The sequence below is a fragment of the Scyliorhinus canicula genome, chromosome 3 (genome assembly GCF_902713615.1).
Source record: "Scyliorhinus canicula chromosome 3, sScyCan1.1, whole genome shotgun sequence".
Lineage (NCBI taxonomy): Eukaryota > Metazoa > Chordata > Chondrichthyes > Carcharhiniformes > Scyliorhinidae > Scyliorhinus > Scyliorhinus canicula.
Window position 1 is genome coordinate 47,536,528 of NC_052148.1, and position 15,471 is coordinate 47,551,998.

General features: G+C 45.2%; 1 protein-coding gene across 4 annotated transcripts in view; it reads right to left on the reverse strand.

The window, feature by feature from the left end:
• Nucleotides 1–15,471, reverse strand: part of dym (dymeclin) — a 536,995-nt gene that overhangs the window by 436,623 nt on the left and 84,901 nt on the right. For all 4 annotated transcript variants that reach the window (XM_038790496.1, XM_038790499.1, XM_038790497.1 and 1 more), the window contains exons 3-5: nt 11,015–11,067; nt 10,792–10,885; nt 7,080–7,213 (exon numbers count right to left, since the gene is read on the reverse strand). In XM_038790496.1, the coding sequence (XP_038646424.1) occupies nt 7,080–7,213; nt 10,792–10,885; nt 11,015–11,067 (281 nt within the window). The remainder of the gene's footprint in view (nt 1–7,079; nt 7,214–10,791; nt 10,886–11,014; nt 11,068–15,471) is intronic.

Genomic DNA, 15,471 nt, shown 5'->3' on the forward strand with positions numbered 1-15,471 from the left:
GTGATGCTGAGGATGTCATGGATAGCACGTTTAGCGAGTTGGTCACACTACAGGTGAAAGTTGCTGAGGCAGATAGTAAATAGGTGACCAAAAGACAGAGCAAGAGTAGGAAGGCAGTTCAGGTGTCCCCTGCGGTCATCTCCCTGCAAAACCGATATACCGCTTTGGGTACTTTTGAGGGAGATGGCTCACCAGGGAAGGCAGCAGTTGCCAGGTTCATGGCACCGTGGCTGGCTCTGCTGCGCAGCAAGGCAGGAACAAGAATGGCAGGGCTATGGTGATAGGGGACTCAATCGTAAGGGGATTAGACAGGCGGTTCTGCGGACGCAATCGAGACTCCAGGATGATATGTTGCCCTCCCTGGTGCAAGGGTCAAGGATGTCTCGGAGCGGCTGCAGGACATTCTTTTGGGGGGGGGGGGGGGGGGGGGGGGGGTGAACAGCCAGCTGGCGTGGTGCACATAGGCACCAACGATATAGGTAAAATACGGGACAAGGTCCTACAAGCTGAATTCAGGGAGTTAGGAGTTAAACTAAAAAGTAGGGCCTCAAAGGTAGTAATCTCAGGATTGTTACCTGTGCCATGAGCTAGTCAGAGTAGGAATATTTAGGATAGATAGGATGAATGCGTGGCTTGAGAGATGGTGCAAGAGGGATGGATTCAAATTCCTGGGGCATTGGAATCGGTTCTGGGGGAGGTGGGACCAGTACAAACCTGCACCCTTGCACCTCGGCAGGACAGGAACCAATGTCCTAGGGGGGTGTGTTTGCTAGAGCTGTTGGGGAGGGTTTAAACTAATGTGGCAGGGGGATGGTAACCAATGCAGGAAGTCGGAAGGTAGTAAAACAGGGACAGAAACAAAAGGCAGTAAGGGGGTAAGTGCAAGGCAGGGAAGCCATAGTTAAAAATCAAAAAGGGCGACAATACAAAGTACAGTGACTGAGGGGAGCTCAGTGAAAAGGCCCAGTAATACTAAAACGAATAAAACGGGAAGTAAAGACATTAATAGTAAGCGACGCGGCAGGTTGTTACATGAAGATATGGGTTCAACGACAAGGAAAATTAGGAGAAAAGTAAAGAGGAAATATAACTTAGGAGAGGTTACTGATCGAGGTGTTAAGATTCAAAACAGAGTTATAAAAGCCAACATGAGTGTACTTTACCTGAATGCCCGTAGTATTCGGAATAAGGTAAATGAGTTGATGGCACAAATCATCGTGAATGACTATGATTTAGTGGCCATTACTTAAACATGGTTAAAAGATGGTCACGACTGCGAGTTAAACATGAAAATGAAAAAAAATGAAAATCGCTTATTGTCACGAGTAGGCTTCAATGAAGTTACTGTGAAAAGCCCCTAGTCTCCACATTCCGTCGCCTGTTCGGGGAGGCTGGTACAGGAATCGAACGGTGCTGCTGGCCTGCTTGGTCTGCTTTAAAAGCCAGCAATTTAGCCCAGTGAGCTAAACCAGCCCCTATCCAAGGGTATCAAACTATTCGGAAGGACAGAGCGGATGGTAAGGGAGGTGGTGTAGCTCTATTATTTAAGGATGACATCCAGACAATAGTAAGGAATGACATTGGTGATTTGGAGGATACGGTTGAATCCATTTGGATGGAAATCAAGAATAGTAAGTCGAAAAAGTCACCGATGGGAGTAGTCTATAGGCCACCAAATAGTAATATTATGGTGGGGCAGGCAATAAACAAAGAAATAACTGATGCATGTAGAAACGGTACAGCAGTTATCATGGGGGATTTTAATCTACATGTTGAATGGTTTAACCAGGTCGGTCAAGGCAGCCTTGAGGAGGAGTTTATAGAATGTATCCGCGATAGTTTCCTAGAACAGTATGTAATGGAACCTACGAGGGAACACGCGGTCCTAGATCTTGTCCTGTGTAATCAGACAGGATTGATTAATGATCTCATAGTTAGGGATCCTCTCGGAAGGAGCGATCAAAATATGGTAGAATTTAAAATGCAGGTGGAGGGTGAGGAGGGAGAATCAAACACTAGTGTTTTGTGCTTAAACAAAGGAGATTACAATGGGATGAGAGAAGAGTAGAACTAGAAATGGAAAGATAGACTGGGAGCAAAGACTTTATGATGAAACAGTTGAGAAACAGTGGAGAACCTTCCAAGCGATTTTTCACAGTGCTCAGCAAAGGTTTATACCAACAAAAAGGAAGGTCGGTAGAAAGAGGGAAAATCGACCGTGGATATCCAAGGAAATAAGGGAGAGTATCAAATTGAAGGAAAAAGCATACAAAGTGGCAAAGATTAGTGGGAGACTAGAGGATTGGGAAACCTTTAGGGGGCAACAGAAAGCTATAAGAGTAAGATAGATTATGAGAGTAAACTTGCTCAGAATATAAAAACAGATAGTAAAAGTTTCTACAAATATATAAAACAAAAAATAGTGGCTAAGGTAAATATTGGTCCTTTAGAGGATGAGAAGAGAGATTCAATAATGGGAAATGAGGAACTGAACAAGTTTTTTGGGTCGGTCTTCACAGTGGAAGACACAAATAACATGCCAGTGACTGATAGAAATGAGGCTATGACAGGTGAGGACCTTGAGATGATTGCTATCACGAAGGAGGTAGTGATGGGCAAGCTAAAGGCAGACAAGCCCTGATGGAATGTATCCCAGAGTGCTAAAAGAGAAGGCGAGGGAAATTGCAAATGCACTAGCGATAATTTACCAAAATTCACTAGACTCTGGGGTGGTCCCGGCAGATTAGAAATTAGCAAACGTGACACCACTGTTTAAAAAAAGGAGGTAGGCAGAAAGCGGGTAATTATAGGCCAGTGAGCTTAAACTTCGGTAGTAGGGAAGATGCTAGAATCTATCATCAAGGAAGAAATAGCGAGGCATCTGGATGGAAATTGTCTCATTGGGCAGACGCAGCATGGGTTCATAAAGGACAGGTCTTGCCTAACTAATTTAGTGGAATTTTTTGAGGACATTACCAGAGTAGTTGATAACAGGGAGCCAATGGATGTGGCATATCTGGATTTCCAGAAAGCCTTTGACAAGATGCCACACAAAAGGTTGCTGCATAAGATAAAGATGCATGGCATTAAGGGTAAAGTAGTAGCATGGATAGAGGATTGGTTAATTAATAGAAAGTAAAGAGTGGGGATTAATGGGTGTCACTCTGGTTGGCAATCAGTAGCTGGTGGTGTCCCTCAGGGATCCGTGTTGGGCCCACAATTGTTCACAATTTACATAGATGATTTGGAGTTGGGGACCAAGGGCAATGTGTCCAAGTTTGCAGACAACACTAAGATGAGTGGTAAAGCAAAAAGTGCAGAGGATACCCAAAGTCTGCAGAGGGAATACAATGTTGACAAATGTGAAGTTATCCATTTTGGTAGGAATAAAAGCAAACGGGATTATTATTTAAATGATAAAATATTGAAACATGCTGCTGTGCAGAGAGACCTGGGTGTGCTAGTGCATGAGTCGCAAAAGGTTGGTTTTGCGAAGCAACAGGTGATTAAGGCGGCGAATTGAATTTTGTCCTTCATTGCTAGAGGGATGGAGTTTAAGACTAGGGAGGTTATGTTGCAATTGTATAAGGTGTTAGTGAGGCCACACCTGGAGTATTGTGTTCAGTTTTGGTCTCCTTACCTGAGAAAGGATGTACTGGCGCTGGAGGGTGTGCAGAGGAGATTCACTAGGTTAATTCCAGACCTGAAGGGGTTGGATTACGAGGAGAGGTTGAGTAGACTGGAACTGTACTCGTTGGAATTTAGAAGGAAGAGGGGGGATCTTATAGAAACATATAAAATTATGAAGGGAATAGATAGGATAGATGCAGACAGGTTGTTTCCACTGGCGGGTGAAAGCAGAACTAGGGGACATAGCCTCAAAATAAGGGGAAGTAGATTTAGGACTAAGTTTAGGAGGAACTTCTTCACCCAAAGGGTTGTGAATCTATGGAATTCCTTGCCCAGTGAAGCAGCTGAGGCTCCTTCAATAAATGTTTTTAAGATAAAGATAGATGGTTTTTTGAAGAATAAAGGGTTATGGTGTTCGGGCGGAAAGTGGAGCTGAGTCCACAAAAGATCAGCCATGATCTCATTGAATGGCGGAGCAGGCTCGAGGGGCCAGATGGCCTACTCCTGTTCCTAGTTCTTATGTTCTTATGTTCTAAACATGTGGCTAAAACAGCTGGTGTTGGAGGGAGGGTTTCTGATAATCTGGACCATTGGGATCTCTTCCGGAACAGGTGGGAGGGACCTGTACAAAAAGGACGAGTTGCATCTAAACTGGAGGGGCATAAATATTATGGCTGCGAGGTTTACTAGTGTCATACAGGAGAGTTTAAACTAGTGTGGCAGGGGGGTGGGAACCGGAGCAATAAATATGTCAGACGGTGAAATAACTGAGGGAGAACTAGAGAATAGGGTTGTAAGACATTAAGGAAGGGCAGGCAAGGAGATGTTACTGAACACAGCAGGAATGGTGGTCTGAAGTGCATTTGTTTTAATGAGAGAAGTATGACAGGTAAGGCAGATTAACCCAAGAGCTTGGATTAGTACTTGGAACTATGATGTTCCTGCCATTACAGGGACTTGGCTGAGGGAGGGACAGGACTGGCAGCTAAATATTCCAGGATTTAGATGTTTTAGGCAGGATAGAGGGGAATGTAAAAGGGGTGGGGGAGTTGCACTACTGGTTAAGGAGAATATTACAGCCATATTGCGGAAGGACACTTCAGAGGACTCATGCAGTGAGGCTATATGGGTAGAGCTCAGGAATAGAAAGGGTGCAGTCATAATGTTGTGGGTTTACTGCAGGCCTCCCAACAGCCAGCGTGAGAGAGAAACAGATATGTAGGCAGATTTTGGAAAGGTGTAAAAGCAGGATTGTTGTGGTGGGTGATTTTAACTTCCCCTATATTGACTGGGACACACTTAGTGCTGGGGGTTGGAAGAAGCATCCAGGAGGGCTTCCTGAAACAATGTAGTCCAACTAGAGAATGGGCCACACTGGACTTAATATTGGGGACTATCCTGTGAGGAAGTAGGAGATAAGTATAGCAAGTTTCGGAATCCTTGGGTGTCAAGGGATATTGTGAGCCTCGTCCACGAGAAAAAGGAAGCATTTGTAAGGGCTAGAAGGCTGGGAACAGACAAAACCTGTGAGGAATATGAGGAACGTAGGAAGGAACTTAAGAAAGGGTTCATGAGTAGTCATTAGTAAACAGGATTAAGGAAAATCCCAATGCTTTTTATACATAAAGGGCAAGATGGTAGCCATGGAAAGGGTTGGCCCACTCAAGGACAGGAAAGGGAAGCTATGCATGGAGCCAGAGAAAATGTGTGAGGTACTAATAATAATCTTTATTAGTGTCACAAGTAGGCTTACATTAACACTGCAATGAAGTTACTGTGAAAACCCCCCAGTCGCCACACTCCAGTACCTATTTGGGTGCACTGAGGGAGAATTCAGAATGTCCAATTCACCTAACAAGCACGTCTTTCGGGACCTGTGGGAGGAAACCAGAACACCCAAAGGAAAACCACGCAGACACGGGGAAAACGTGCAAACTCCGCACAGACAGTGACCCAAGCAGGGAATCGAACCCAGGTCCCTGGTGCTGTGAAGTAACAGTGCTAACCGCTGTGCTACCACGAATGAGTACTTTGCATCAGTATTCACCAAAGAGAAGGACTTGGTGGATGATGAGTCTGGGGAAGGGTGTCTAGATAGTCTGAATCACATTTAGATCAAAAAGGAGGTGCTGGGTGTCTTGAAAAACATCAAGGTAGATAAGACCCCAGGGCCTGATGGGATCTACCCCAGCCTACTGAAGGAGGCAAGGGAGGAAATTGCTGGGCCCTTGACAGAAATCTTTGTTGGCTACACAGGTGAGGTCCCAGAAGACTGGAGAATAGCCAATGTTGTTCCTTTCTTTAAGAAAGGTAGCGAGGGTAATCCAGGGAATTACAGGCTGATGAGCATTACGACAGTGGTAGCAGAATTATTGGAAAGGATTCTTCAAGCCAGGATTTACTCCCATTTGAAAGCAAAGTGGACATATTAGCGAGGGACAGCATGGTTTCGTGAAGGGAAGGTGGTGTCTCACTAACTTATCGTGTTTTTCAAGCAAGGGATGAAGATGATTGATGAAGGTAGGGCAGTTGATATTGTCTATATGGCTTCTGTAAAGCCTTCAACAAGTTCCCTCATGGCAGACTGGTACAGAAGGTGTCCAGAGGACACAGGATCAGAGGTGAGCTGGCAAGATGGATGCAGAACTGAGTCGGTCATAGAAGACCGAGGGTAGCAGTGGAAATGTGCTTTTCCGAATGGAGTGTAATGAGGACTGTCAAAGTATACAGCAGGATATAGAAGGTTGGAATCTTGGGCGGAGGGATGGCAGATGGGAGTTTAATCCGGAAAAATGTGAGGTACTGCATTTTGGAAGGTCTAATACAGGTGGGAAATATGTAGTAAATGGCAGAAGTCTTAAGAATATTAATAGGTAGAGGAATCTGGGTGTGCAGGTCCTCAGGTCACAAAGTAGAAACGCAGGTGGAGAAGGTAGTCAAGAAGGCATACGTCATGATTGCCTTCATCAGCCGGGCATGGAGTATAAAAATTGGCAAGTCATGCTGCAGCTGTATAGAACCTTAGTTAGGCCACACTTGGGAAAATAATGTTTCATTCTGGTCACCTCACTTCCAGAAGGATGTAGAGGCTTTGGCGAGGGTACTGAAGAGGTTTACCAGGATATGGAAGGCATTAGCTATGAAGGGAGGTTGGATAAACTTGGTTTGTTCTCACTGGAATGACGAAGGTTGAGGTGCAACCTGATAGAAGTCTACAAAATTTAGGGGCATGGACAGAATGGATAGTCAGAAGCTTTTGTCCAGGGTGGAAGAGACAATTACTAGGAGACGTGCGAGGGGCAAAGTTTAGAGGAGAGGTGCGAGGGATTTTTATTTTACACAAATTTTAAGACTCAAGTAAAACTCCTGAACATGACACAAGAGAGCCAAGTGTACTGTAATAAAGTTAAAGATTTAAGTTTAGAATTTTTCGTCTTTGTTTTCCATACCAAAAGATAATGATGTCCTCTCTTGATAAGTAAAGTTAAGTTGTAGCTCCTCTTCAGGCATTTGGCTGACAAAAACTTTCAACAAACAGCGAATGATGAACAGGGCATTGTGGGCCTGCCAAATAAACAGCTGGCTGATGGGGGAAAAACACAAACGAGAATTATGAATATGCAATTTACAACTAGTTAACATAAATCACACTAGAAAATACTGAATATTACATACGAGTAACAATTAATTATTTTTTATAACTGTTATGCATTTAGCTGCATTGACTCAATAATGGTGCCTATTTCGCAAAATGATTTTACATATTTTGATGACTTAATATTGTGGAAGTAATTAGTGCACACCAGAAAGTTCTACACAAAGATTTCACAGAATAATTTTTTATAATGTCACACAATGGGGTTCCTATTTAAAATAATTAAAACCATCATGGGTTAACTAGTTACTCAACAGCGCTATCATCTCAAGCTTCACATTCTTACAGCCCTATGATAAATGCATGGCATCATGTAATTCAATGGCTCGGCTTCTGACAATGTTGAGATCGAGAATGGGATGAAACAGAGTGGTGCCGTCACCTCTACATTGTTTGGTGTATTTTTCTCTGACCTACTAATCTATGCTTTCTCTATATTACAATAATAATCATCTTTATTATCACAAGTAGGCTTACATTAACATTGCAATGAAGTTACTGTGAAAAGCTCCTAATTGCCACATTCCAGCACCCGGTCAGGTACACAGAGGGAGATTCAGAATGTCCAAATTACCTAACAGCATGTCTCACGGATTTATGGGAAGAACCCGGAGGAAACCCACGCAGACACGGCGAGAACGTGCAGACTACACACACACAATATTGAACATGGTCAATATTGAAATTCCTTGAATTGACATTGAGGAGGATAGCAAAAAGCTAAAGGAAGCGTAAGCTGGGAATCGAACCTGAGACCCTGGCGCTGTAACATGGAAAGAATGAACCTTCAAACAGGATCAGGCAGAAAACTCCTCAACTTATCAAGGCTGAAAGCCAAGACAAGGTGTGATGTGCCCTGATCAGAAAACCTCTGTATGCTGATGATGCTACACGAGTTGAGGGGGTCAGTTAGCACAGTTGGCCGGATGGCTGGTTCGTGATGCGGAGTGAGGCCAACAGCGCAAGCTCAATTCGCGTACGACCTGAGGTTATTCTCAACCTTGATATTTGCATATTTACATTTTTTACTCATTGACCAACACCAAAGCTCACGGATCGGCTGTCCGATGGTTGTGCCATGTTTTCCTATCAAAAAAAGTGCAAATGATGATCTGATCAGGGGAGGCAGTGGCATAGTGGTATTGTCACTGAACTAGTAATCCAGAGACACAGAGTCAAGCTCTGGGGACCTGGGTTCAAATCCCGCAATGGCAGATGGTCAAATTTGAATTCAATAAAAAAATGTGGAATTAAAAGTCCAAATGTGACCATGAACCCATTGTCGATTGTTGTAAAAACCCATCTGGTTCACTAATGTCCTTTAGGGAAGAAAATTTGTTGTCCTCATCTGGTCTGGCCTACATGCGACTCCAAATCCACAGCAATGTGGTTGACTCTTAACTGCCCTCAGGGATGGGCAATAAATACTGGCCCAACCAGTGACGCCCACATCTGACTTCCCCAAAGTTCTATGGCTGCATCCTATCATTTTACATAGATTTCTGTGAATGAAATGAAAAGGAAATGAAATGAAAATCGCTTATTGTCACAAGTAGGCTTCAAATGAAGTTACTGTGAAAAGCCCCTTGTCGCCACATTCCGGCGCCTGTTCGGGGAGGCTGGTACGGGAATTGAACTGTGCTGCTGGCCTGCCTTGGTCTGCTTTAAAAGCCAGCTATTTATCTCAGTGTGCTAAACCAGCCCCTGGGGAATAGAAGCTTTGATTCAAAAACAGCTTTGATTCAAAAACATCAGATTTAATGAATTCCATGCAGTTCTTTCACTAATAGAACCATACAAAACTGTTGCAGCTCCACTTGTTAATAACATGTTCCATGTAAACAGGATGTTGAAGGAAGTTGCCTTTCTCTCAGAGGATGGTTAATCCAACTGATAACGTCTTTGAATTCAAGGGCCATACAGCATCCATTTCAAGCACCTATTCTAAACGCGCAAACCAAAACATTGAATATTGGCAGGATATTTGGTGCTTTGGGGTTCAAGCTGAGCCTGAAATACGCTTGGGTATTTTCAAAAAGGGGTTAAAGGATTAGTAGCAAGAACTGTAGCTGATTTTCTTCCTGCTGAGCAAATAGACAGGGTGACCAATTCTTGGTTAATAAAATAATGGAATCATTGCCTCGGAGGGTGGGGTGAGAACTTGAGCATGTACAGACACAGCAGTCTGGACATAAGAAATCCAGGACAAAACCCTGCACGGAGAGACCTAACCAGGGGCAGAAAGCTAAATTACAGGACAGTTCCAGAACATCTGGGACAGTTGATCAGCCTGACTCTGACAAAGTTGAAGCAAAGCCGTAGAATTGTCCATTTCTGCTCTAACCCCATCTTCAGCTTTTTGTCTTGTTTAACTGCATTATATGCACACACATAGCTCACAGTAAATGTGCCTTCTCTGCTCTCTGTTCTTTACAGAAGTAGCTTCCTTCTCAGTTTTCATTGTGTGTGTCTGTCCACAATGGCTTTTTTTATATCTTACTTTCCTGTTGGTAGTACTTCCAGGTTAAGAGTCACCAGATACATGGGTCAATACTCATTATCCAAAAAAATGACTATTGATCCCTTTACAGCAGATGCAAACTCTTAAAAGTAAATTCCAAACATTCTGAAAAACAATTATAGATTTCTTAAATTGACTTACAGAATGTGGGTATCGCTGGCTAGCCCAGCAGTTATTGCCTATCCCCATTTACTCTTGGCACTTTAACGAAAAAACATTTCCTCACTGCTCTGCTTCTGGGTTAAAAATCCTTAAAGCTCATTGAACTAAATAGAATATTAACAATGACCGTTTTATGTACTTGTGTAAAAGAATGAATGCTATAGTTGTCCCATGCATTTAGAAACTTCATTTATTGAATTGTCAAAAAATCAAGTGTGAAGCCATTACTGTAGAAGTTGGTTGACTCGCCTCCACAAAGGCGGCATGGTAGCACAGTGGTTAGCACTGTTCCTTCAAAGCGCCAGGTTCGATTCCCGGCTTGCATCACTGTCTGTGCGGATTTTGCACTTTCTCCCCGTGTCCGCGTGGTGCTCTGGTTTCCTTCCACAAGTCCCGAAAGACATGCTTGTTAGGTGAATTGGACATTCTGAATTCTTCCTCCGTGTAACTGAACAGACACCGGAGTGTGGCAGCTCGGGCATTTTCACAGTAACTTCATTGAAGTGTTAATGTAAACCTACTTGTGACACTAATAAACATGATTATTATGACATCTGTCCCCAATAATGGGATGGAGGTTAACATTAACTTGGAAGTTAAATTTGCACTAGATGCCACAGAACGAAATATATATTTCAGTCTATGCAAAACCGGTATGTCGTCACCAGAGTGCAAGCCTGGGCAAAATTTTGATTGAACAGATTGAAATAAAGTTAGTCCGAGAGAAATTGATAACCGTAATAGCGCTGGTGTAGAATCCGTCAATTTGTCTTTACAAAGTAACTTTGAAGCTTTGCAAATGAATCATTCTTTCCTGACTTACTCTTGGCATTCAGCTGAGATCTTTAATTCGTTGGTTCTACTGAGGAAAATCTTAACAAGAGCTTGTAAGTTCTCTGTCCGAGAATTGTTCTCAACTGAAAGAAAAGTACAAAAACGTAGTCACTTTTAATGAACATTACGAACATGTAAGGTTTTTGGTGACATTTTTTGAAAGTTCTGAAAGTCAAGAGATTTGGAATGATATAAAATACGAACACACTTACTTAATAATTTGGAGATCGAAAGTGTTGCCTCTTCCAAGAGCTGTGTATCAGCACTGCAATAGAAGGAAAATATAATAGTTACACAACTCGTAACACCATAATTTTGCATTATCCATCAACATGTGTACATTTACTTTGCTGATCTTATGGAGGTATTAAGAGAAATAACTTAGAATATGAATATCGCTATAAGAGAAATGTTGCCAAAGCTTTGCTTGTACTTGGCAGGCCAAGCCCCCCCCCCAAATCAGGTTCAGCATTTCCGACACCCCAAACATCGCCACCCTAGGGTCTGGCCCGGCCTCTACTTCGACAATCTTTGATAACATCCCAAACACCCCCCTCTCAGTACCTCTCCAATTTCTCGCAGCCCACAGAACATATGCGCATGATTTGCTGGTCCTCGCTCACACTTTGCACACACGCCTGCCTCCCTGGAAGAACTCACTCATCTTCGCCCGAGTCGTATGCACACTATGCATCACCTTGCACTGAATCAAACTCATCTTTGCGCACAAGGAGATTGAATTCACCCTACGCATCACCTCACATCCTATCTCCACCTATCCCCACTCCCCCCAGCTCCTCCTCCCAGTTCTCCTTAATCCTCAGCCCCAGTACTCCCCCCTGCCACCCCATATTTATCCCATCCTACCCTCCCCGTCCACATCCGGGAGCAGTAACCACTCCAACAGGGTACACTCTGGCAGCTTGGGAAACCCTCTCCATTCCTTCCGCTCAAAGTCTCACTTGCATATTCCTGAACATGCTTCCCTTCAGCAGCTCCACCCTCTCCCGCAGCTCTTCCAGACTTGCCTTTTCTCCACATATAAATACCTGGCCCTCACCAACCCGAGCTCTCTCCACCTCCTATATATGCCATCCGTCTCCCCTGGTTAAACCCATGGTTCCCACACAGTTGTGTCAGCACCGGCCTCCCCTCCATCCTAACCGGTCTCAACTTATTCCATACCCTAATCATGAACTGTACCACCGGGCTCGCCATGTACCTCCTCGGTGCCAGCAGAAGCAACGCTGTCACCATGGCCCTTAGGCTGGACCCCTACAGGATTCCTCCTCCATCCTAACCCACTCTGACCCCTCTCCTTCCCACCACCACCTCACCTTCTCCGCATTCGCCGCCCAGTAATAGTGCAACAGGTTTGGTAGCGCCAACCCCCCTTTCTGCCTCTGTAGTAGGGCCCTCTTCACCCTCGGTACTTTCCCTGCCCATAAATACTCCAAAATCGCTGCATCCAGTTTCCGGAAAAAGGCCTTCGGAATGAAGGTCGGGAGGGTTTGGAATACAAACAAGAACCTCCGCAGAACGTTCATTTTTACCACCTGGACCCTCCCAGTCAGTGTCAGGTGTAACGTATCCCATCTCCTGAAATCCTCCCTAACCTCTTCACCAACATTGTCAGGTTCTATATGTGCATCGTCGCCCAGTTCCCCGTCACCTCAACCCCCAAATACCTACGCCTGTCCCTAGCAACCCTAAATGGCAACACCCCAAGACTGGCTCCCCGACCCGTCTCATTCACTGGAAAAACTTTACTCTTTCCGACATTCAGCTTATATCCCAAGAAGGCCCCAAACCCTTCTAGTATGTCCATAATTCTCCCCATATACTCCAATGGGTTCGACATAAACAACAGTAGGTCGTCTGTGTACAGCGACACCCAGTGTTCCCTACGCCCCCTCACAATCCCTGCCACTCTACTGACTCCCTAAGGGCCATCGCCAAGCGCTCTATCACCAGCATGACTAGCAGCGGCGACAGCAGATACCACTACCTCGTTCCCCTGTGTAACCCAAAGCTCCGTGAACTCATCTCATTTGTCCGTACCTTCACCACCGGGCCACATACAGCAGACGCACCCACGGCATGACCTTTGGCCCAAACCCAAACCTTCCCAAAATCTTAAACAGGAACTGCCACTCCACCCGGTCGAAAGCCTTCTCCTCGACCATAGGGACCACTACCTCCGGTACCCATCCCTTCGACGGTATCATGATCAAGTTTAATAACCACCTAATGTTACTGGAGAGTTGCCTGCCCTTCACAAAACCTTTTTGGTCCTCTGCAACCACCCCCAAAACTCATCCTTCCATCCTCCCCGTCACTAACTTAGCCAACACTTTCACATTGTGTTTAACAGTGATATGGGCCTATATGACCCACACTCCAACGCGTCCTTCCCTCTTCTTCAGGATTTGCCTGATCGACATCTGGGTCAGTGTCTTCGGCAGCTCCCCCTTTTCCAACTCCTCACGAAACATCCCCAGTAAATGTGGTGCCAACTTTTTCGCAAACATCTTTTGCAACTCCACCAAGTAACTGTCCGGCCCCGGGGCCTTCCCAACTTCATCCCTTTTATGAACACATCCCTCAGCCCTAGCGGCTCCTCTACCACCTGCCTCCTCTCCTCATCTAGCCTTGGGACTTCCAGAATATCCAAAAACCGCCCCATATCCCCTTTCTCATCATCTGCCTCGGCCCTATATAACTTCTCGTAATACTCCCTGAACGCATCATTAGTCTTCCCCGGCTCCAACATTGGCTCCACCACTGACGAGAATTGGCAGCCTTGTGTACTGAAGGAACTCACCAAGGTTCTTTGGGCAGAACCTTCCAAACGCATGAACACTAACATCTAGAAGGACAAGAGCAGCCGATACCTGATAACCGACTCCCCTGAAGTCACTCATAACCTGACTTGGAATATATCGTCGTTCCTTCACTGTCACGGAGTCAAAAGCCTGGAACTCCCTCCCTAACAGCACTATGGAGATGGACTTACACCTCAGGGAATGCAGCGGTTCAAGAAGGCAGCTCGCCACCATCTTCTGAAGGGCAACTAGCGATGGGCAATAAATGCTGGCCTAACCAGCAACACCCTCATCCCTTAAATGAATAAAAGCATTTGGGGCACAATCCTCCAGCCACGCTGCACTGGAAAAGCATCTCGCAGCGGCGGAATGTGGCCAGTGAAAGCTGGGAGACCCCGCTCCCGGGATCTACCCCACTCGCAACACCTCGTGAGATTCAACGCAATCTCACGAGATGTTGCAACGGGAATCCCACCCACAATAGGTGGGGTCACATTTTGGCAAATCTGCATATTAGAGCGAGACAGGAAGCCTTATTCTCAAGTGCAGATTCCCGAGGTACCCGAGGCTTTGGGATTCAATCCCTTCGTCTTGGGGACCTCGGGCGAGCACTGTTTTGTACTGGGCCCCACAAACAGGGGCCAGACGGAACAGCATTTGTTGGGGGTCTCCAAGGGGATCGAAGCCCTCCTGCCGCATGCCCCTTGGGCAGGGTGATGCGCTGGCAATCTGGTGCCACCTGGCACTGTCAAGGTGTCCAGGTGGCACTGCCAGGGTGCCAGGTTGGCACTGCTAGCTGGCATTTTTGCGAACGCGCGATTGGGCCGGGGTTGCCCTCTGTGGGTGTTGGAGGTGCGAATGGGGGTGGGAGTCAGGTCGGGAATTCTTTTCATGGCTTCGGAGATCGGGACGCCATCCCGACTATAGGGAGTTCCGGCGAGCAGAGCTCCCCATTGATAAAAACGGGGCTATGTATGGCCTCAGATGTGCGTTTCCCCCTTCAGGCCCCTTATTCAAAGCGAGTCGCATTGAATAGCCATGTGTTCTCAGCGCTGTGCATGCCGGGAAACACGCAGATAAACACACTCGCTTGGGGACTTGGTTCCCTTTTGGCAAGATCGTACCCTTACTGTTTCTCTCTCCACAGATGATCCACTGATGAGTGTATGCATGCCGGCCCCACAGTCCCCAAAGTGACAAACTCTTTTTAAAATATTTTTTTTTTTATCAGAACATAAACCAATAAAGTTCGCAGTTGATAGTTTCTAAACCGTTTAATGGCTTATTTAATCTCTAACATGTCAAAGTTCTTCACAATTACTATATTATCGCATCTGAAAATCCTCATTAATAACATTTATGAAATCATACCCGCTATCCTCCCCTGTGTACTCCAACATTTCCCATACCAACTAATTGAATGAAATGTTAGCATAGGGAACTAGTTCAAAGGGCTGAATAGACAACTTCTGTTCCTATCTTTCTTCCTATGTGGTGTTCCTAGGCTTTACTTGTCAATTACTCAATGAGTGGCGAAGACTGAGGAACCTACACAATATCCTCAGTGGCATGACTAGCCAACTGAAGTACAAAAGTTTACATGTAATGTTGCCTGGCACAAGTCACCTTTTCCCAGCTCCCAAAAGGTATCAAAATTACCACACCCTCTATCAGAAGTCTTCCAGGTAGGGAAAAACATAATGGTTCACCTAATAGCATAAAAATAGTAGCATCTTTCTCCGAGATCCACCCTTCGCCTTCAATCTCTCCTGAACAAACAATTACCGACCCCCTAAACAACCCCACAAACATTCACTCCCATTCCTTCAGTTAACCCCCACAAA